The sequence below is a fragment of the Rhinopithecus bieti genome, unplaced genomic scaffold (genome assembly GCF_001698545.2).
Source record: "Rhinopithecus bieti isolate Rb0 unplaced genomic scaffold, ASM169854v2 scaffold_9203, whole genome shotgun sequence".
In the NCBI taxonomy this organism is placed as follows: Eukaryota; Metazoa; Chordata; class Mammalia; order Primates; family Cercopithecidae; genus Rhinopithecus; species Rhinopithecus bieti.
In genome coordinates this window covers 338,818-362,806 of record NW_016806154.1, presented here as the reverse complement: position 1 = coordinate 362,806, position 23,989 = coordinate 338,818, and the positions used below count along the sequence as shown (strand labels likewise).

The 23,989-nt window shown below is 37.3% G+C and overlaps 1 protein-coding gene across 3 annotated transcripts in view; it reads left to right on the top strand.

Annotated features, from left to right (window-relative positions):
• STAG1 (STAG1 cohesin complex component) overlaps window positions 1–23,989 on the top strand; it is a 418,116-nt gene that overhangs the window by 269,349 nt on the left and 124,778 nt on the right. For all 3 annotated transcript variants that reach the window (XM_017874840.1, XM_017874839.1, XM_017874841.1), the window contains 4 exons: window positions 9,793–9,916; window positions 13,814–13,912; window positions 14,957–15,036; window positions 19,811–19,918. In XM_017874840.1, coding sequence (XP_017730329.1) covers window positions 9,793–9,916; window positions 13,814–13,912; window positions 14,957–15,036; window positions 19,811–19,918 — 411 coding nt within the window. The remainder of the gene's footprint in view (window positions 1–9,792; window positions 9,917–13,813; window positions 13,913–14,956; window positions 15,037–19,810; window positions 19,919–23,989) is intronic.

Below are 23,989 nucleotides of genomic sequence, written 5' to 3'. Positions count from 1 at the left end.
TAGCCTAGCTTCATTTTCTTGTCCTTCCTTTGTGCTATTATTGTCGTATATATTTTGTCTACATTAGTCACTAACCCACCTGTACATCATTTTTTCAGTGTCAGTCATCTCTTAACAAAATTAAGAGAAGAAAATACACTTACTGTCTTCTAATTTACTTTCTTGTTAACATTTTTGATGTTCTTCATTTTTTCCTGTGGAATTTAGTTATTGTATCGTGTTATTTCGAAGGACTTCATTTTGTGCCCCTTGTAAGGTAAATTTTCCCATACTTAAACTGTTAAATGGCATGTATATATCTGGGGGCAGTCTTAGGGCTCACCTTATGTTTTCCTCCCTCAGAGATTACCGTTCTACTCTGATAATCCAACATCTAAAAATCATTTTGTGCAATTTGGTTTTTGTTTTCATTTACTTTTTTCAGGTGAGAGCATAAATTCTGTCCATCTTGGCTCTGTCATGCAGTCTTGAATTCAGAATCCATATTTTTTGATTTTCTGTCAGTCTGTAACACCAGTATTTATTTTAATGACTCACCTTTGTTGAGTCTTGACAGAGCTTTCAACCTATTATCCTTGTAGAAACAACAGTTATTTAATTTCTTACTGTTACAGTGTTGATTTGCATTTTATTTAATCAGACCTTGCATAAACTGGTATTGGATCTGCAACTATTCAAAACTAGAATATGAGTGTAGTTGAGAATGTGACCTACTTAGCAAAAGTGATCAGCATGCTATGGATACTAATCATTGAACCATAAGTATCAGTCTACATTATTGATTAATGGGAGATATTACTGCACGTACTGGAAGTAGTAGGTACTATGCAGAGATGGCACTTTAAGTTACCACTTTGTGTCCCACTTACCGCCATCCACTTCCAACAAATTTGATTTTTTTGTTTTTTTGTTTTGTTTCGTTTTTGAGACAGAGTCTTGCTCTGTCGCCCAGGCTGGAGTGCAGTGGCGTGATCTTGGCTGATTGCAGCCCCCACCTCCTGGGTTCAGGTGATTCTCCTGCTTCAGCCTCCTGAGTAGCTGGGATTACAGGTGTGCGCCACCTTCCTCAGCTAATTTTCTATTTTTAATAGAGACAGGGTTTCACCATGTTGGCCTGGCTGGTCTTGAACTCCTGACCTCAGGTGATATTTCTGCCTCAAGCTCCCAAAGTGCTAAGATTACAAGTGTGAGCCACCGCACCCAGCCAACAAATTGGATTTTAATCTGTATGCTGCTAGATCTAAGTAATCATTTACAGTAAGTATGGAGGCCAGAAGAATGTGTTTTCTGACTGAATCCTTGTGGTATTGCTTAAGTCTAGAATTTGGGAAACTACCTCAGACCAAATGATCAGTTTCTTGAACAAGTAAATGGCAAATAATAAGAACCAGGGAATGTAAAAACACAAAATACTGAATGTAAAAAACACAAATTCATATTTAATAAACAGGATATATTTTAGAATGTTGAGGAGACAGTGAATTAGAATGTAATACTGAGGAATTTACCCAGATCACAGTAATAAAGGGATAAAAAGATATGGACGGACCTTTCTGATATGGGAAGGGTAGTGTCAGACACTTCGTCGGTCCTTTAAAAACAAGTTTCAGAAAATGAGAGAAGCCCTTGATCATGATGGTGTGCACCTGTAGTACTAGGTACACAGGAGAATGAGATGGGAGGACTACTTGAGCCCAGGAGTTCCAGGGTGCCGTGAGCTGTGATCAAGCCACTGCACTCCAGTCTGAATGACAGAGCAAGACCCCATGTCTAAAAAAAAGATACATAGAAAGAAATGTATTAGAAGTAGTACTAATGCGTACAGTGTTATAAAATTAAACAGAAACTTCAGATTAAAAAAACTTAATGAGGCCGGGCGCGGTGGCTCAAGCCTGTAATCCCAGCACTTTGGGAGGCCGAGACGAGTGGATCACGAGGTCAGGAGATCGAGACCATCCTGGCTAACACGGTGAAACCCCGTCTCTACTAAAATACAAAACTAGCCGGGCGAGGTGGCGGGCGCCTGTAGTCCCAGCCACTCCGGAGGCTGAGGCAGGAGAATGGCGTAAACCCGGGAGGCGGAGCTTGCAGTGAGCTGAGATCCAACCACTGCACTCCAGCCTGGGCAATACAGCAAGACTCCGTCTCAAAAAAAAAAAAAAAAAAAAAACTTAATGAGTGCTGAGTATGTTAAGAAATATGTTATACATCTAGACATACCATAGTGAAAATGAAAACCATCAAAGATGAAGGCAAAGTTATAAAAGCAACCAGAAAGACTGTTATTTCAGTGATGGTAAAAGAATAACCAAGTCATTAGGCCATAAGGACAAACTTAATCAGAGGACAGATTTAAGTACTTTTGAGAAGATGAAAAACAGATGTCTTTAAGACTAGTTGAGTCTTTTCATTGTTTTATATTACAATGAAACCTTTCAGAATCATACTTTCAGAGCTGTTCTTATACAATACCATAGTAGGATTTATTCTGAACAAACTGTTATTCCATTATTTAAATCTTCTTCCTAATGTTTCATCTTTGATCTAATGTGGGGGTCAGGTTGCTAGTTAAAATGTAAATATTAATTAGAGGATATTTTTCTTTGAAAGCTAATGTATCTTTGATGTTTGATTTTTAATCTTATTAAAGCCTAAAATTGTGTTAATAGTAAAATATTAAGGCGTAATGCAGGGTAACAGATAGCCATATCACCTTCTCTGTATGAGACTCAGTGATGCAGTGCCTTTCTGTGTATTTTGCCACTGTTTTTACTTAATAAGCAACAAAAATGAGATGAAAATAGTTTTATAAACTTGCTGCATTTTCAATACATCTAAAATAACTCTAGGAGTCAGGTGCGGTAGCTTACACCTGTAATCGTAGCACTTTGGGAGGATCACTTGAGGTCAGGAGTTCGAGACCAGCCTGGCCAACATGGCAAAACCCTGTCTCTACTAATAATACAAAAAAACAGGGTGTGATGGTCTGTGCCTGTAATCCCAGCTACTCAGGAGGCTGAGACAGGAGAATGGCTTGATCCCGGGAGGTGGAGGTTGCAGTGAGCCAAGATTGTGCCACTGCATTCCAGCCTGGGTGACGGTAGTAAGATTCCATCTCAAAAAATAAAATTAAATTAAATTAAATCTAAAATTAAATAACTCTAGTCAGCCTGAAATAATAAATGAAATATTTGTATTTAATTTGTAAACAAGACAGTTTCAGCTCTTCAGGTTTACACTTACACCTTACTACCTTTCAAAAGCCTTCCTTGACCACCTTCTCTCCTCTCCATTTTACATGCTTCTGTGTTTTCTATAACTCTTTACTAACATTCAGCACTCACTAAGGTAGTATTTATTTTAATCATCTTATTGTAAGTTAGGGTCTCTGTTCTTAAGTTCTTAGTCTAATAAAGGAAACAGTATGACTTTTCTGTAATTCTTTCAGCTATTTCTTTCTCACTAGGCTATTTCATACCAAAAAATTCTCTATAATTGTTCTATTTTGGAAAATGTGATTTTTTTTTTTTTCCTCCCAGCCTAATCTTAGTGTTAAAATTGGTTGAGACCTGAATTCACTGGGTGCTGCAATTTAGATAGTGTGCCTTTTTTGGCCCATAATTATTTCTCCCTCTGGAGCTCTCATGAGATTCCTTGTACATGAGCAATAATTGTGAGTGTCAGAATATCCATATTAGCTAAGCATTGTTTTTGAAATTTGTATTATAGTCATTTTAATTTAGTCTGCATCCTTACTGGAAAAGCATCCATAAGGGTAGTACAAGAAACATTTAATTAAAATTCACTGGAGTTCAACTTCGTTTTGTTATATGCAGAAAATAATTAAACTTCCATCTGCTGAGAAAGTAATCCAATGAAAACTTAAGTCCAGATACCAAATTAAAGGGTTATGTTCTCCCCAAAAGGATACATTGTAATGATCAGTATTAGGTAAGTTTTTCATAGAAGCAAACATGATCATTCTTTTATGTTGTAAAATAATACAAAATACAATATAAAATGCAATAATACAAAATACAGAATAATACAACAAGCGTATGCTGTAAAAAAATACAACAAAGGATTAATAGAATTGCAACTGAATTATTCTTTTATAGTTCCTTTTCTTTCTTTGAGTTTCCAAGTAAAGCCTTCATGTTTAGTTTTCATTTCAAGGCCTAAATGCTAGGATGTTGTAAAAATTAGTCTGTCTTATGATTGTCTTTATTCCTTTCCTCTTACTATCTTTTGCCCCCTTGCATTACTCTTTGCTTTGGATGCTCCCAGATGCCTCAGTTAGACATCTTTCTTAAAGGGGGTGAGGCTATTGGAAATAGAGATTAGTTGTTTAAAAATAAATTTAATATGAAAACATAAAAATTGGAGGACTCTTATGTATGAGGAAATATGTTTATGTCAAAAGATATGTTGTAATCAAATCAGGGATATTTAGAATTATACTGCACTTTTATTTTATACTGCATCTCCTTGAATATACTGTTAGTTCCTGGAGAGCAAAAAAACAAATGTCGAGTAATAATAGCAATCACAGAACTGAGACGTCACTAGAGCGTGAAAGAATAATCAGTGTAGGTAATCAGAGTAGAATTCAGGGTATTATAGGCATAGGGATAACCACAAACGTGTAGGTGCTGATGCACTTGAGCTATTTGGACTAAATAATTCTATAAGTTGATTGGTTATGATTATATTTGTAAGAGCCTTTAATAATAATGAAAACTAAAAATTTTAATTATCTTTTGCCGTGTAACAAATTACTCCCAAACTTGGTGGTGTCAAACATTTATCTCAGGCTGGGAGCAGTGGCTCACGCCTGTAATCCCAGCTGTGTGGAAGGCCGAGGCGGTTGCATCACCTGAGGTCAGGAGTTCGAGATCCGCCTGGCTAACATGACGAAACCCTGTCTCCATTGAAAATACAAAAATTAGCCAGATACAGTGGTGCATGCCTATAGTCCCAGCTACTTGGGAGGCTGAGGCAGGAGAATCACTTGAACCCAGGAGGTGGAGGTTGCAGTGAGCCGAGATCACACCACTGCACTCCAGCCTGAGCGACAGAGTGAGACTCTGTCTCAAAAAATAAACAAAAAAAATTTATCTCATAATTTCTATGGGTCAGGAATTTGGGAGTAGCCCAGCTAGCTGATTCTAGCTTAGATCTCTCATAAGATTACAATCAAAGCATCCTCCAAGTCGTCTGAGGACTTGACTGGGGTTGTAGGTTCTGCTTCCACAATGACTGACTTAATGGCTGATGGCAGAAAGCTCTGTTACTCATTACATGGAGCTTTCCATAGAGCACCTTGAATGGCATCAAGACATAGCTGGTGGCTTCCCCAGAGAGAGTGATCACAGAGAGAACAAAACAGTCACTTAGCCTCAGGAGTCAGAATTCTTCATTTCTACTACATTATATTCACCAGAGATACTTCACGTAGTATACCCACACTCAATAAAAGGGGAATGAAAGGAGCAAAGAATTTATGGACATCCTTCAAAACTACCACGAGAGTTGTAATTTTACTGTGTCGTATGTGATTATTCATGTGTATATATTATGTATTATGATCTATCAGGGTGGTGTCAGCAGTCAAAGTGGATTGGAGCGCTAGAACCCAAAGAGGAGAGAAGTCATCTAGGGAGTTTTTCTAACTACAGAATAGGCTCCCTGGCCACGCATGGTCAAATTGCAAATCTAGAAAAGGATATTTACATTTTTAAAGTTAAGATGGGAAGGATGGGACTGGCATCTGAAGTAGATAAGGACTGGAATTCGTAGAAAACATGTGGTATGAAAATACTGGCAATGTGAAACCAACCCAAATGTCCATCAGTGATAGACTAGATAAAGCAAATGTGGTATATATAGTTCATGGAATACGACGCAGCTGTAAAAAGGAGTGAGATCATGTCCTTTCCAAGGACATGGATGAAGCTGGAAGCCATTATACTCAGCAAACTAACACAGGAACAGAAAACCAAACCGTATGTTTTCACTCATAAGTGGGAGCTGAACATTGAGAACACATGGACACACACAGGGGAACAGCACACACCAGGGCCTGTTGGGAGTTGGGGATGAGGGGAGGGAACTTAGAGGATGGGTCAGTAGGTGCAGCAAACCACCATGGCACATGTATACCTGTGTAACAAACCTGCACGTTCTGCACTTGTAACCTGCTTTTTTTTTTTTTTTTTTTTTTCAAAAAAAAAAAAAAAAAAAAATCGGCATTGCATACAGAGAACCTGTGTTCTGAGAACATAAGCTGTTCAGTAGTATAGTCGGTGAAACAACAAAGATGTTAGAAATTAGGCATAGATGTAGAGATGGGTGTAAAAAGTGTTTTGAACAGGATTTCCCTGCTGAAGATGTGAAGATAAGACTTGATGTTCTCTAGCCTGTTGCAAACATTCATTCATAATCTCAGTATTAGTGGTAATTCTAAGAATTAACCTAACTCTAAGAGTTAGATGGAAAAGTTAGATGGAAGAATGATTTCATTGTGTATATGTGCAGTTACCACATGCGATAGTCACTAAGTTTTAATCAGCATGCTGTGCCTATTGGTTTTGTCCTCATCCTGCTTCCATGAAATTGTGTAATAAAACTCAGCCTGGTTTTTATATAATTGACTTTTACAAGGCTAGTATAGCAGAAGAAAAATGTAATGGATCCTTGGCAGAAATACTACTTGGTAGGACTGAAAGAGCTAAAATGATATGATTTGGGTGTTTTATAGATATATTTTATAGTTGTTTTGGTTTTGAGGGGAGTTTTATTTTGCTACTGTTAACTTGTTTTTGTTTGGACATCCCAATAGAAAACAAAGTGTACAAAGCTGTAGCTCAGAGATGGAAATTTTTAAATAGTAGGATAATACCAAGTGTCAGGCAAGGATGTGAAACACTGATTTAGACATTTTTAAATATCTAATAAAGTTGAAGATGTACATTGCTTCTCACCCAATAATTTCACTTGTAGGTATCAAAACAGTATCTCACAGATGTTGACTATGTCCTACATTAGGTACACAGTAGCTTTAAGAAAGAATACTTACTTGCCTACTACATGTGGAGCATTTTGGTATTTTCTGTCCCATATACTTTTATGTGTTTGTTGCCACTCACTGAATCAATTTTATAATGTGCTAATGGGTCCCAATGCAGTAAAAACACTGCTCTAGGGAAACTCCCACATATCTGCACAGGGAGAAACATACAAGAATATTCATGGAATCATTGTTAGTAAAAGCAAAACCTTGGAAACAACTTAAATTTCTATTAGTAAGATAATATATAATTTATAATATGTTTATAGAAAGGAAGAGTAGACATTGGCTAAAATTAAAACATCAGAGCTTTAAAAACCAGTATGCATAAATTGCAGAATATGATTTGTGAAAAAAGCAAGTTAGAGAAGGATGCCTACAGGATATTTATGTAAAACAATACATATGACATTAAACAGAGATAGAATTGATATTCACTGAATCAAGGGAGGTCATTTACTCTTGGGAAGGGAGGTGTATCAGAGGTATATAGGAATTTTTAACTGTATTACATTTCTTAGCTGAGCAGTGGATATGCAGTTATTCATTATATTGTTCTCTGTGCCTTGTTTTATGTCTGAAATTTTTTGTCTGAAAAAAGAAATATTCTTGTCCCACACGTGTTCAGTATTATGTAGGTCTAGGAACACCTCACAGTTTATAGTAGAGCTGCTTTTTGGGTTTTTTTTTTGGGGGGGGGAAACAGAATCTCGCTTTGTCACCCAGGCTGGAGTGCAGTGGCATGATCTCGGCTCACTGCAGCCTCCACCTCCTAGGGTTCAAATGATTCTCCTGCCTCAGCCTCCCAAGTAGCTGGGACTACAGGGGCGCACCACCACGCCAGCTAATTTTTTGTATTTTTAGTAGAGACGGAGTTTCACCATATTAGCCAGGATGGTCTTGATCTCGTGACCCACCCACCTCAGCCTCCCAAAGTGCTGGGATTACAGGCGTGAGCCACTGTGCCCAGCCAGTAGAGCTACTTTTTACACTGTATTCATTATAAATGTCTAGATTGATGAAACTAAAGTGAAAGATTATAATAGCCAACATTTAATGGAAGGATTAATGGATGCCAAGTACAATTCTAAATCTTTTATTTGTATTAAGTGATTTTATTTTCATAGTAACTGTGAGCTAGGTGGTACTATTACAACTATTTTAGTGATGAGGAAACCTAAGAAAAAGGGAATTGCCCAAGGTCACACAGCTAGTAAATAGCAGAACCAGGATTTGAACTCAGGATGTCTTTCTCCAGAGCCTGTACTTTTAGCTACTATGTTATACAACCTCTCCATGAGAAAGAGATACTATCAAAAAATGTAGGAAAACTGAAGGTTGTAATTGGCAGTATGGCTTGGGAAGAGAATGTTTTCCCCATTTTTATCCTCAAGCAACGACAGGAGCCGAGAGAGAACTGAGACTTAGAGCAAGGAATTTTGTCACCAAAGAGAAACTAAGAAAAGTGCCTTAATTATCATTAAAATTTTAGCTAAAATGATAAATTATTGCCTTTTGTAAATTGGATAATTAAAAATTACTTAAAATTTTAACATTTGTGAATGGTAAATCAGAAACCTTGATGATTGATCTACAAAAGAAAGTTAGGATTTATGATATTATACTTACTATTTTCTTAAAGCTAAGGCAAATAACCTTGTGATGAAAGATTATAAAAGTGTTAACATTGTATTTGTTTACAATTCACAGATATTAAAGTAAGAAAGTCATCCCAGGAGGGTTATATTGGATGCTTACTTATAGTGAGGTGAAAAGCCATCTAGGCAATGAGCCAGAATTCTGACTTTTGGGGTTGTTCTGCCATGACTTCACAGTATTGCCACCAAGATGGTTACCATTGTGACTAGAGGTGGATTATTCTTCCCTGTGTCTCAGCCTAAAAAATAAATTTCTACAGATGAAAGACCTGTGCCTTTAATAAAGTGGGCTTTTTCTTTTAATTCATTACATGTGTGCTAGCTTATAAAGATTCCCGATTCTGGCTGGTCGCAGTGGCTCATGCCTGTAATTCCAGCACTTTGGGGGACCAGGATGGGTGGATCACTTGAGGTCAGGAGTTCGAGACCACCCTGGTCAATATGATGAAACCCCATCTCTACTAAAACTACAAAAATTACCCAGGTGTGGTGGCTTGCACCTGTAGTCCCAGCTACTTGGGAGGCTGAGACAGGAGTATCACTTCAACCTAGGAGGCAAAAGTTGCAGTGAGCCAAAATCACGTCACTGCACTCCAGCCTGGGCAACAGAGCGAGACTCCATTTAATAATATTTTTTTTAAAAAAAGATTAACAGTTCTTTTGAGCAACATTATTCTGTACTTGGATGTTGTTACTCTGATTTTCTTAGAAAGTTTAACATGTTTCTTGGCTCTAATAGTTGTGAGGCTCTCAGAAAACTCCAAATGTCATTGTCTAGCCCAGTGAAAACAATAATCGGGCCAAAATAGCTTCATAGAAGCTTTTTTTCCCAGTTTGGTATTAGTAGTGTTTATTTTATAGAAAACATGAAAAACAGAAGATACTTAAGTTGGAGGCCATTCAGAATGCAAATATATACAAACAGCATTAGAAATATTTATTGCTTATGGAAAGTGAGTATGAATGCATTCTAGCTTTGTATATTAATTCGAGATTGTCTTATTTCTCTCTCTCTCTCTCTCTCTCTCTCTCTCTCTCTCTCTCTCTCTCTGTCTCTCTCTCTAGTGATGCTATTGCTGAGATTAGAGCCATTTGTATTGAAGAAATTGGAGTGTGGATGAAAATGTATAGTGATGCCTTCCTAAATGACAGTTACCTAAAATATGTTGGCTGGACTCTTCATGACAGGGTAAGTTACTCTGTTCTAACTTTGATGGAAGTTATGCTTGTCTCAGTACTAAAATGCTAGGAATCAAATTGACAGTAGTTGATTTTTCAGGAGTTGTAATCATGTGGAAATTTTATGATGATGCAGCTGGATAACTATTTACTTGATAATTGTGATGAAACTTGAAGCATTTGCCCACAGGTGAAGACCCTATCTTATTTAGTTACAATATTGTCTTGAACCAAGTTTGACAACCTGGTATATATCAAGTTTTTGGAGAAAGAAAATTGTTTTTTTTTTTTTTGGAGACGGAGTCTCGCTCTGTCACCCAGGCTGGAGTGCAGTGGCCGGATCTCAGCTCACTGCAAGCTCCGGCACCCGGGTTCACGCCATTCTCCTGCCTCAGCCTCCCGAGTAGCTGGGACTACAGGCACCCGCCATGTCGCCCGGCTAGTTTTTTGTATTTTTTAGTAGAGACGGGGTTTCACCGGGTTAGCCAGGATGGTCTCGATCTCCTGACCTCGTGATCCGCCCGTCTCGGCCTCCCAAAGTGCTGGGATTACAGGCTTGAGCCACCGCGCCCGGCCGAAAATTGTTATATTCTTTTTCTAATTCAGAATCAAAGGAGAATTCTTTTTTTCTTAATATATAAAAACCAGGCTTTTTTTTTTTTTTTATTTTCTAGGACCATATCATAGTAGAGTGCTTTATCAGACTTGAATAGATTTGTTGGATTTTAGAGTATTTGATCTAAAAATCTAATTCTACCTTCTGACTTTAAAGGGAATCCCTCATATAAATAATCCTAAATAAGTAATCCTTAGAATAACCATAGGTAGGAATGATAAGTTACTGGAATTTGGTCAGGTGTGGCATTTAGGTACTGTAATAGAAATATTATTAGAGCCCCAAAGTAGAGCAGTTATCATAACTGGAATTTTCATTTCCATTATAAGTTATTTTACAGTTTTCTGAAGTATTTTCATGGATACTACCTTATGTAATTGTTGAGAAGTTCCTGTGGTGACTTTACAGAGGAACAGCTGTCATCAGCCTTTAGCTCATGCATTGTTGATCCTTTCATTATATATGTTACATAATACTTTTGTTTGCTTTCCACCTATCTTGCCTCCTGGAATACCATATTCAGTGAGCCAGTTCTATAGATCCCTATGGGCTGCCCTTCAATTACTGCCTATTACAATTATTTTGTTCCCACCCCCCTTGACTATGATGGTCAGGAGAAGCTATGTTATCTCTGCTATTCTGGGATCTTCACATCTCCATTGCTGCTGGGAGCCAAATTCTCCATTTGGTCTGTGCTGAGATTTGTCCTTAGTCTGATGACCAGGAGGAAGGTCTGTGTATTATATCAAGACAAGGGCTACTAGCATTGTCCTATAGGCACTTGCCTTATTTGAGGCTTCCACGTAGTCTTTCAACAAAGGATGGAGTAAGGAGAAAACATATTGTCCTCTAACAAGTGGGCATGAGCCATATTTTCAGGCCTACAAATTTAGAGGAAATGGGGAGTTCAAGATTCTCACTGCATCTACCCAGATATCCTTTAGACTTCACTTTTTTCATATCATAACTCTTATTTAGACATAAGAGACTTGCCTGGGATTCAGAGTTCTTAAATTCTGTCACACTTACAATTTAATGCTAGGCCTGGTCTTTAGTAGCATTAGTTCTCTATCTAAAGGAGGTAAATGTTTCCAAAGAGGCAATACTTGGCTTTGAACTGATGATGAAGCAGCCTGGCCCTGTGATTTTCTCTTTAGCCTTTCAGTGACACTCAGCAATAGCCACGCAATTTCACAGTTTTTGCAGTTACTGTTTGCCCTCCTCCCTCCAGTGTAGAAATGTTGCACAAGTTAATGCACATCCCCTTTCAGGTAAAAGTGAAAATCCTAACAAACTGCTATCCTACATCAGGAACTATCAATACTTCATCTACTACTATTGAGTCTTACCTCATAGCAATCCAGCTTTCAATAATCCAATCCCAGAATCCCATTATTGAAGTCTTGATTCCCAGGACCACTCTTGGTTCCAACTATCATAAGTCACATTCCCTGGATGCCAAGCCTGAGTTGAGGACTTTTGTGCTCATGATATTTCGAGGTTTGTACTCTTAAGAGTAACCTATTGGCTGGGCATGATGGCTCACACCTGTAATCTCAGCACTTTGGGAGGCAGAGAGAGACAGATCACCTGAGGTCAGGAGTTCAAGACCAGCATGGCAAAACCCTGTCTCTACTAAAAATAGAAAACTTAGCCAGGCATGGTGGTGGGCACCTGTAATTTCAGCTACTTGGGAGGCTGAGATGAGAGAATCACTTGAACCAGGGAGGCAGAGATTGCAGTGAGCCGAGATTGCACCACTGTACTCCAGCCTGGGTGACACAGCAAGACTCTGCCTCAAAAAAAAAAAAAAAAAGTAACCTATAAAAAAGTGAGGAAAGTATGACAAAGCAGGAAACAGAGTAATGAAAATGTGATTTCAGGAGAAGTCTAATCTCAGCTTGATCTCACAGGGAAGTTTGGAGAGTAAATTGTACCTTAGAGGGTATCCTGTCCAGAAGCAAGGAGGCTGGGCTGTTTTACACTTATATCTTTCTTTACTGGCTATGGGCCTCAACCTGGGCAAGAGAAGGGGAGTGGTTGGGAGAGGAAAGATGGAGCATAACCTCCTAGGGATCTATGTGCTGGGTGGTTCTAGTAAACCGTAGTCCATTCTCCAGAGAAAGATAGAGATATTGAACCATTAGCAATTAACACAGGCGGACGCTGAAGAATTATCCCAGTAAAGGGGACCTGCCACAGGCACTTCAGCTTTCCCTTATGTGCTAGTGACTTACCAACAAGTATTACATCATCACATAGCACATCTCATGGTATGCTAGTATAGGCTTCAGTCAGCTTACAAAAGAGTGATTATGCATCTCTTTTCATAAATGAGTTCATTGACATCTCATTGATAACTTAATATTGGCTATGAAGGCACTATTTACATTAAATAAATTTGCAAATAGAACAATTCAGAACCCTGTTCCTCAGAGCTGATTGTTAAAACTTCTGCCAGCATATCTCTGCACTTAATCCCTACAGTAATTTTATAAATGAGAAACCTGGGTATCAGAGTGATTAATAATATACTTAATATACTTATCTTGCATGTAGCTAATAAATTATATAAATTGGAACTAAAATTTAGTTGTGTCTGATTCCAGAACTTGGACTCCTACTGTTACAGCACATAGCTTCTTTTAGAGAATAGAAACTAATCCCCTTTAAATCTTTTGAGAGACTTGTCTAGATTTCTAGGTGATCCTGAATGCATTTTGGTCACCATCATCGTGTACTCCAAGTTAATGACTTTATTAAAGACATTCCACCAATAAATAGCACTCCTAGGACTCTTCACTGTATCATTTTGCCTCTGTTTTAAATATTGTATTATTTCTGTTTTCCTAACTGCTGTCCCTGGAATATAAAATGAATCCAGTAAATATTTGTTGCATGAATACATGATAACCTTTTGGTATAAAAATCAAGTTTTTTTCAATAATTGCATAAAGGGCAAATAAACATACTTTTCCCTAATTATAGGTTTAAAATTCTCTCTATGTGCCTCTGGATGATGTGGGATATACTACATGTTGAATCAGAGTTGATAAATACTTGAAATAGGCATAACTTACTCTCAAGTAACTAAGGTGTTTTCAGTGCCTTTTTTTTTTTTTTTTACATATAAGGTCAACACACACTATACAATTGTTCAGTCTCATCCTGTGTTGAGTTACAATATGCAGTAAGTTGAATAGTTAAGCTAAATTTTAGTCCTCATATAGACTTGAAAACTGTGGTATGGAATTGGCTCCTTATGTTGTGCTTTTATTTGTATTTTTGAAGCAAGGGGAAGTCAGGCTGAAGTGTTTGAAAGCTCTACAGAGTCTATATACCAATAGAGAATTATTCCCCAAATTGGAACTATTCACTAACCGATTCAAGGTAAGCATCAAGAATGATAAGCTTATTTAATTTTTCTCTTTACAAATGCTAGTTACAGCTAGTTTAGCAAATTACATTATCATATAAGTGTTTAGTTCATATTCTTTATTACAGCAGTCCCCAGCCTTTTTGGTACCAGGGACCAGTTTCATGGAAGACAGTTTTTTCCGTGGACCGAGGTGGGGGTTGAGGGGATGGTTTCGGGATGATTCAAGTGCATTACATTTATTGGGCACTGTATTTCTGTTACTACTACATTGTAATATGTAATGAAACAGTTATACAACTCACCACAATGTAGGATCATTGCAGCCCTGAACTTGTTTTCCTGCAACTAGATGGTCCCATCTAGGGGTAATGGGAGACAGTAACAGATCATCAGGCATTAGATTCTCATAAGGAGCACACAATGTAGATCCCTTGCATGCACAGTTCGCAATAGGGTTCATGTTCCTGTTGTTCCTATTGAGAATCTAATGCCACTGCTAATGTGACAAGAGATGGAATTTAGGCAGTAGTGGGAGTGATGGAGAATAGCTGTAAATACAGATGAAACTTCGCTGGCTCACTTGCTCACCTGCTACTCACCCCTTGCTGTGTGGCCCAGTTCCTAACAGGCTACAGACCAGGCTTGGGGACCCCTGCTTTTACTACATGTTCTTTAAATAAACCCATATGAAATAAATAAGTGAAGCTCTGCTTTACAAAAGATATTACCATGAGTTCTTATTTATTACCTTTGGAAGAAGGCTCTCACTTGCTTAAAATTTTCTTTACAGCTTTTTATAAAGATAGTAATTTTGTAAGTTAAGGCTTACCTGATACAGGGTTTAGGAAATAGCAATTGTTGAGAAAGATTTTAAATTATAAACATTTATACTAATATCCCCTTTGTGTGAGTAGGACTACGATACTGCAGTTTCAAGAGTAAAGCTTTTTATTTAACCGATCATTAGTATTGCATATATATCCCAGAATACATTATATTAGGTCTGTCCAAGCTTATTTTCTGTTCATAGTTGGTTTTACAACTTTTTTTTTCAGGATCGCATTGTATCAATGACACTTGATAAAGAATATGATGTTGCTGTGGAAGCTATTCGATTGGTTACTCTGATACTTCAGTAAGTAATATCTATTACTGTTTTAACTTTATTGATATTTTAATGTCTTTTCCCCAGGATTTTTAATGTCCTATCTATGTATAGTCCTTATGTATATATTTATCATTTTAGGTTCTACTTTTACGTTTTAAGATTAGATTTAAAACAGTGTTTTCTGTTTTTTTCTATTTTTGTTTTTTATTTTAACTATTGTTTACTTCTTCCACATAAAAATTACCTAGAGAAAATATCAATGATGTAACTTACCTTTCTATTTAAAACAAAGCAGGCTCAGTATGTTGGCTTCTGCCTATAATCCCAGCATTTTGGGAGGCTGAGGCGGGAGGATCACTTGAGCCCAGAGGTTCAAGAACAGCCTGGGCAACATAGAAGAGACCCTGTCTCTACAAATAATAAAAAAAATTAACTGGCATGGTGACACATGCCTGTTGTCCTAGCTACTTAGGAGGCTAAGGTGGGAGGGTCGCTTGAGCCCAGGAGGTCAAAGCTGCAGTGAGTCATGATGGAGCCACTGCATTCCAGCGTAGATGATATAGCAGGACCTTGTATCAAAAATAAATGAATGAAAGAATGAATGAATGACTCAGAGAGAAAGAAGGCTGCAAAAGGAAGAACCCTCAAAGGGACAGTTTCCCAAATAGGCTTTTTTTGGAATTATATAGAAGTAGAAGAAAAAAATAAAGCAATTAAATTGTCTCACTAATATGATAGAGATTTCAAAATAGAAATGTTGTAGCTGTATTTCTACGGGTTTGACTAAAACCTAGATAGAATCTATGTGAGAGAATATATGCTAGCAAAGTCATACATAACAAATCCTCCTCTCCCTATTTTGTGATGGTACATCTATCACGAACTAAATGTCTATGCAGGGATCTACTGTTGTTTGAAATCCTCTTACATTTTGGCTCTAACACCGTGCTCTTTGTTATTGTGGCTTTATAATACATGTTCTAAATATGGGGTTGTTTTCTCCTCTTTGTCTTTTTTTTTCAAAATCTACTTACCTTCTTGTGGCTGCTTTTTGTTTGATCTGAATTTTAAAACATACTTGTCAAGTGCCTCAAAACCCTGCGTGGGATTTTGAATATTAGAACTCCATTGACTTTTATGATAAATTTAGGAGAGTTTAAAGTACTTTGTTATGTTATATCACTTATGCATGAACATGCTGGAATTCCGTCTTTTTTAAAGAGAAGAATTCTTACTGTATTGCCCGTGCGGGAGTATATTAACAGATGTGATCATGGCACATTAAAACTGCTAACTCCTGAACTGAGGTGATCCTCTTTTCTTAGCCTCACAAGTAGCTGGGATGGCAGGCATGTACCTCCATGCCCAGCTGGATTTCTTTCTTTAAATATCATTAGGTCTTAATGGGTTTGATTTTCTCATAGAGGTTGTGCATTATTTAGTAAGTTAATTCTGAAATGCCTTATGCTATTTTTGTTAGAATAGTATTTAGTATTTTCTGCTTGGTTATTGCTGAGGAAGAGAACCTTTCATTTTTGTGTTGGTCTAGTATGTGGACCCTATTTGAACTCTTAGGTTCTGAGTTCCAGAATGCATTCTAGTAGTTTGTTGATTTTGTTGATTTTAGTATGTAGATTATTATATAACCTGCAAACAGTTTCAGTTCAGTTTTGTCTCTTCCTTTTCCTTTTTTTTTTTTTTTTTTTTGAGACAGAGTCTTGCTCTGTTGCGCAGGCTAGAGTGCAGTGGCGTGGTCTCAGCTTACAACCTCCACCTCTTGGTTCAAGCGATTCTCCTGCCTCAGCCTCCCAAGTAGCCGGGATTACAGGCACATGCCACCAAGCCCGGCTAATTTTTAGTAGAGACGGAGTTTCACCATGTTGGCCAGGCTGGTCTCGAACCCCTGACCTCAAGTGATCCACCCACCTGGACCTCCTAAAGTGCTGGGATTACAGATGTGAGCCACCATGCCTGACCTGTCTCTCCCTTTTCTAACCTTGTAACTTTTGTTTCATTCTCTTTTCTAATTGCATAGACAGCACCTTCAGCACTGTAACAGTGTCACTGATAGCTATTCCTGTTCTTGTCCTAGGAAATCATTTAAAATTATTTGTTTCTGTCATAGATTTTAGTATGATAGAAGTTCCTTTGCATTCTGAATTTTCTGGGGTTTTTCTTTCATTAACGTGCCTAAGTTAAATTAATAGACTTGTTTAATAGTAAACACTATTGCATTGCTAGAATAAATTTTTTTTAACATGATATATTTTATTTAAATGCAGTATTATATTTAATATCTTAGGATTTTACCTTTGTGTTGATGAGTAAATTTGACATAATTTTTTTCTTGTCCTTTTCCAACTTCACAATCAAGGTTGTAGTCTTATATTCTCTTTGTAAAATACTTTTTTTTTTTTTTGGAGACAGAGTCTTACTCTGTCACCCAGACTTGAGTGCAGTGGTATGATCTCAGTTCACTGCAACCTTCGCCTCCCAGGTTTAAGAGATTCTCATATCTCACCCTCCCGAGTAGCTGGGATTATAGGCACATACCACCATGCCCAGCTACTTTTTTTATTTTAATAGAGATGGAGTTTTGCCATGTTGGCCAGGTTGATGTTGAACTCCTGACCTGAAGTGATCTACCCACCTCAGCCTCCCAAAGTGCTGGGATTTCAGGCGTGAGTCACTGAGCCGGGCTGTAAGATACTTTCAATAGTTTCTTGCCTTTTTTTTTTTTTCTCTTCTGAAAGAAGTGTCCTAAGACAGAGATTAATTATTTCTTGAAACTATAAGAGAAATCTCTTGTTAAAGCTATGACAGTCAATTTTTTTCTTTTTTTTTTTCTTGGATACAGAGTCTCACTAAGTCACCCAGGCTAGAGTACACTGGCGCAATCTCGGCTCACTGCAACCTCTGCCTCCCAGATTCAGGTGATTCTTACGCTGCAGCCTACTGGTAGCTGAGGTTACAGGCACGTGGCATCACGCCTAATTTTTGTATTTTTAGTAGAGATGGGACTTCACCATGTTGGCCAGGCCCGTCTTGAACTCCTGACCTCAAGTGATCCACCTCCTCGGCCTCCCAAAGTGTTGGGATTAACAGGCGTGAGCCACCCTGCCCAGCCAGTTTTTAATTTCTTTTGTGCAAGAGGTCTGTATCATTTCTATTTCCTCCATGATTAACCATCTAAATTAAATTCTATTGGCTGAGCGCAGTACCTCATGCTTGTAATCCCAACACTTTAAGAGGTTGAGCCGGGCAGATAACTTGAGGTCAGGAGTTCGAGAGCAGCCTGGCCAACATGGTGAAACCCCATCTCTACCAAAAATACAGAAATTAGTCGGGTGTGGTGGCAGGCACCTGTAATCCCAGCTACTCAGGAGGCTGAGGCAGGAGAATCTCTTGCACCCAGGAGACGGAGGTTGCTGTGAGCCGAGATAGGGCCACTGCACTTCAGCCTCCGCGAAAGAGTGAAACTGTCTCAAAAAAAAAAAAATTAATTAATTAATTAATTAAATTTTATTTCTTTTGTGTTACTGTTGACATTTTTGCAAACTTTTAAAAATGTTTTATCACAGTTTTATAATTTTATAGTTCATGATCTTCTTATTACTTTCCAAGACTCATTCTTTCTTAATTCTTTTCATCCTCTATTTTATTTGTATTCTCTTTTTCTTCATAAGTCATGTCAGGTTTGTCCATCTTACTGTTTGTGAAGAACCAGGTTCTTTTAGCTCATTTGTTTTTTGTTTTCTAGTATCTATATCTAAAGTAATAAATACACCTTTAAGTACTCCTGTATGTCCTAAAAATTTAGACATGTAGTATTTTAATAGACAATAATAAATAAATGTCTGTGAAACCTTTAATTACCTTTGTGGTTTCCAGTGTAATTGCAGGTTACTTGGAAGTATGTTTTTGTTCTACCCAAATGTATTTTTTTTTTTTTTTTTTTGAGACTGAGTCTGGCTGGCTCTGTTGCCCAGACTAGAGTGCAGTGGCACAATCTTGACTCACTGCAACCTCTGCCTCCCAGATTCAAGCAATTCTTCTGCCTCTGCCTCCCAAGTAGCTGAGACTACAGGTACACATCAACACGCCTGGCTAATTTTTGTATTTTCAGTAGAGATGGGGTTTTGCTATGTTGGCCAGGCTGGTCTCTAACTCCTGACCTCAGGTGATTCACTGTCCTTAGCCACCCAAAGTGCTGGGATTATAGGCATGAGCCACCGTGCCTGGCTTTCAGATTTTAAGCTGTAGAAGGCGGCCAGGCGCAGTGGCTCACGCTTATAACCCCAGCACTTTGGGAGGATGAAGCAGGTGGATTACCTGAAGTCAGGAGTTAGAGAACAGTCTGGCCAACATGACGAAACCTTGTTTCTACTAAAAATACAAAAAATTAGCTGAGCGTGGTGTTGAGTGCCTATAATCTCAGCTGCTCGGGTGGCTGAGGCAGGAGAATCACTTGAACCCGGGAGGCAGAAGTTGTGGTGAGCCAAGATCATGCTGTTACACTCCAGCCTGGGTGACACAGCAAGATCCTGTCTCAAAAAAAAAAAAAAAAAGCTGTAGAAGAATTGTGGGCATTTTATTTTCTTCTTGTTGAATCTTTATTTTCTGAATTTTATGTTATTGTCTTTTATACTAAAAGGAGAAACATAACTTTCAAAATAAGATAAAAGATGAGACAAAATTATTAAGCCTTGAACTTCATAATGAACTTTACAAAGTTTAAATAAAAGTAGAACCGAAAACAAACATTTGCTTTAGATCAGATGTTACTTTCTGTATTTTTCAGTGGAAGTGAAGAAGCTCTTTCCAATGAAGACTGTGAAAATGTTTACCACTTGGTGTACTCAGCACATCGCCCTGTTGCTGTGGCAGCTGGAGAGTTCCTTCACAAAAAGTGAGCTGATTATCTTTAAAAACAGATTCTCCTTTTCTATGTTGTTTTGTTGTTGTTTTAGAGTTTGTAGAAGAGAGTAATAGTGACTGAACACAGTGCTGAAAATGTCCATCTCATACTCTGGGGGCTATAACAGCCTCATAGCCTATGTATACATTATGAATCACACCCTTGAGGATGTTGTACCTTGTGACATACTCCTTTTTTCTGAAATCTGAGAGGATGATTCTCAGCTAGATGTGAGTGGAGATTGGAGGAGTGCATGAAACTTACAAAAGCTAACATAATTGGTAATTCATCACACTAGTTTTTTCTTTAAAATTCTGAGATCTGATCTTACTTTCTCAACATTTGTAATCTAAATGTGAAGCAGTATCACCTTTAAAATGCCTCCTAAGTTTTAATTTTTTTTCATTCTCTCCATTATGATGATTGATTATTTATTTATTTTTTATTTGTTTGAGATGGAGTTTCACTCTTGTTGCCCAGGCTAGAGTACAGTGGCACAATCTCGACTCACCACAACTTCTGCCTCCCAGGTTCAAGCGATTATCCTGCCTCAGCCTCCCAAGTAGCTGGGATTACAGTCATGCACCATCCTGCCCAGCTAATTTTGTATTTTTATTAGAGACAGGGTTTCTTCATGTTGGTCAGGCCGGTGTTGAACTCCCGACCTCAGGTAATCAGCCTGCCTCAGCCTCCCAGGGTGCTGGGATTACAGGCGTGAGCCACCACACTTGGGCATGATGAGGATTATTTTAATCAGTAATTCATAGTAATTCTGAAAGTTTTATATATATATAGTTGCAGTTTAATTTATTTTTAAACCTTACTTATTTTTTGGTAAAGCATAAAGCTAATGAGAGTATATGCATGTGAACACTTAGGAAGGACATTTTTTATTGTGATTTACTGTATATGTTGTATAATTAGTAGATTAGTTCATTCTGTAAAACATTTTAAAATATGTATATTATATATAAGTGTGTGTGTGTGTATGTGTGTGTATGTGTATGTGTGTGTATATATAAGTGTGTGTATGTGTGTGTATGTTTTTTTTTGTTTGTTTGTTTGTTTTTTTTTTTTTTTTTTTTTTTTTTTTTTTTTTTTTTTTTTTTTGAGAGAGGGGCTCTTGCTGTCTTGCCCAGGCTGGCCTTGAACTCCTGGCCTCAAGTGATCCTCCCACCTCATCCTCCCAAAGTGTTGGGATTACAGGCATGAGCCACTGCACCTAGCTGATTAATTCATTTTTAAACTGTAACCATATTCTTGGTTATATGTGTATATCTTTTGCTTTGCTTTGTGTTTTGTTTTTTTGTTTATGGATTTAAATTACTAGCTTTAAATAATATTCACAGGTGATTACAAAAGTTTATTATATATGCTAACTTCTTATTATGCTGAAATACAAATATAAATCATGGACTAGGCAACTGCTGTGCATCAGTGACTAACTTTGATAATGAGCAGGCCTGGCCTCTATCCAGTATCTGCATTCAGTGCTACAATAACAAATTGTTCTCTACTCACTTGTACCGCTCAAAGTGAGAAAAGTTATTTGAGTGTAAGAAATCTCTGTTAAGAAAGAAACCAGCTACTTACTGTGCATACTGGCAATGAAAATGAAGAGGAAGAAAGTCAAGGTTTTCAGGCATTACTTAAAATAATATTGAATTTCCTAGTGACTCTGACACCTCTGGCTAGGAGAATAATCCTGATTTTATATTTATCTTTGGATGTTATCTGTCACCGATATCAAGGAGATACTGTAGTCTTTCTTTTTTCAGGATTATTATATTCTAATTAGTCTCTATTCTCCACTTAACTTGTCAAAGAACTTTGTGTTTTTAGAAATAATTTGTTGTTTCTGTAGTTTCAGAGAGAAAATAAATTTGAGATTGGTTCTCTCTATAGTAGAAGCCATAAACTGGTAACTCTTGAGTTAGAAAAGTCTTACTTAGAATGTACTTATTTTATATCTGTATTATATTTTCTGTGTTTGAAATATTGGCTAAATTTTTAATACTTTAAAGATTGATAGACATTTATAGAGTACATGTGATATTTTGATACATGCATCTAATGTGTAATGGTCAAATTAGGTAAGTAGGATATACATCACCTCAAATATGTATTATTTCTTTGTGTTGGGAACTTTCCAAATCTTCTATTTATAGCTATTTTGAAATGTTCCATAAATTATTGTTAACTGTAGTCACCCTGCTGTGCCATCAAACACTAAAACTTATTTCTTCTAACTGTATTTTTGGACCCATTAACCAACCTCTCTTTATTCCGCCCTCTGGTAGCGATCATTGTACTGTGCCTCCAGGAGATCAACCTTTTTTTAACTCCCACATATAAGTGAGAACATGAGATATTTGTCCTTCTGCGCTTGGCTTAATTCGCTTAACATAATGTCATCTAGTTCCATCTGTGTCATTGCAAATGACAGGATTTCCTTTTTATGGCTAAATAATATTCCATTGTGTATATTTACCACATTTATTTATCCATTCAAACGTTGATGGACACAGCTTGATCCCATGTCTCACTACTATCAATAGTGCTGTACTAAACATGGCAGTGCAGATATCTCTTTGATATGCTGATTTTTTTTCTTGTAGATATATACTTAGCTGTGGAGTTGCTTTATCATATGGTAGATGTTTTTAGTTTTTTGAGGAACCTCCATACTGTTTTCCACAGTTGCTATACTAGTTTACCTTCCTACCAACAGTGTACTAGCATTCCCCTTTCTCTGCATCCTGGCCAACATGCTATTCTTTTGTCTTTTTGATAATAGCTGTTGAAAATGAGGTAAGATGATATCTCATTGTGATTTCGTATTTGCATTTTCTTTGTAATAAATGATGAGAGCACTTTTTTGTATACCAGTTGGCCACTGGTATGTCTTCCTTTGAGAAATGTCTATTCAAATCATTTGCCCGTTTGTAAGTTGTATTGTTTTCGTTTTTGCTAAGGAGTTGTTTGAGTTCCTTATATCCCTTATCAGATGAATAGTTGGCCAATATTTTCACCTATTCTGCAGGTTGTCTCTTTATTGATCCCTTTGCTGTATAGAAACTTTTTTGCTTGACATAATCTCATTTGTCTGTTTTTCCTTTTGTTGCACATGCTATTGAGGTCTTGCCCCAAAACTCTACCCAGACTAATATTCTTAAGAATCCCCAGTGTTTTCTTTCTCTTTTTTTTTTTCCAAGACGGAGTCTCACTCTGTCGCCCAGGATGGAGTGCAGTGGTGCGATTTCAGCTCACTGCAACCTCCGCCTCCTGGGTTCAAGCAATTCTTCTTGAATTCGGGAGCAAAGCCTCCCGAGTAGCTGGGATTACAGGTGTGTGTCACCACACCTGGCTAATTCACTACCGTTTATTGAAGAAGAAGCTGTCCTTTCCCCACGATATGTTCTTGGTGCCTTTGCCAAAAATCAGTTAGCTGTAACTGTGTGCACTTATTTCTAGGTTATCTGTTCTGTTGCATTGGTGTATGTGTCTGTTTTTATGCCAGGATTATGCCATTTGGGGTAATAAGACTTTGTATTATATTCTAAAGTCAGGTGGTGTGAGGCCTCCAGCTTTTGCTCAAGATTGCTTTGCTTATTGTGGGTAATTTGTGGGGCCATATGAATTTTAGGATTTTTTTTTTCTATTTCTATAAAAAAAGTCTTTGATACAGGGATTGCATAGAATCTGTATATCAATTTGAGTAGTATGGACATTTTAAACAGTCTTAATTCTTCCAATCCAAGAACATGAGATGTCTTTTTGTTGTTGTTGTTTTTATTTTAAATATCCTCTTCAATTTCTTTCATCTGTGTTTTATAGTTTTGTTTGTAGAGATCTTTTACTTCTTTGGTTAAATTTATTCCTGAGTTTTTTTTTTTTTTTTTTTTTTTTGGTAGCTGTTGGAAATGAGATTGACTTCTTGACTTCTTTTTCAGATTGTTCACTTTTGCTGTATAAGAATGCTACTGATTTTTATGTCGATTTTGTATTCTTTTCAGAATTTATTAGTTCTAACAATTTTGGGGCAGTCTGTTTTCTAAATAT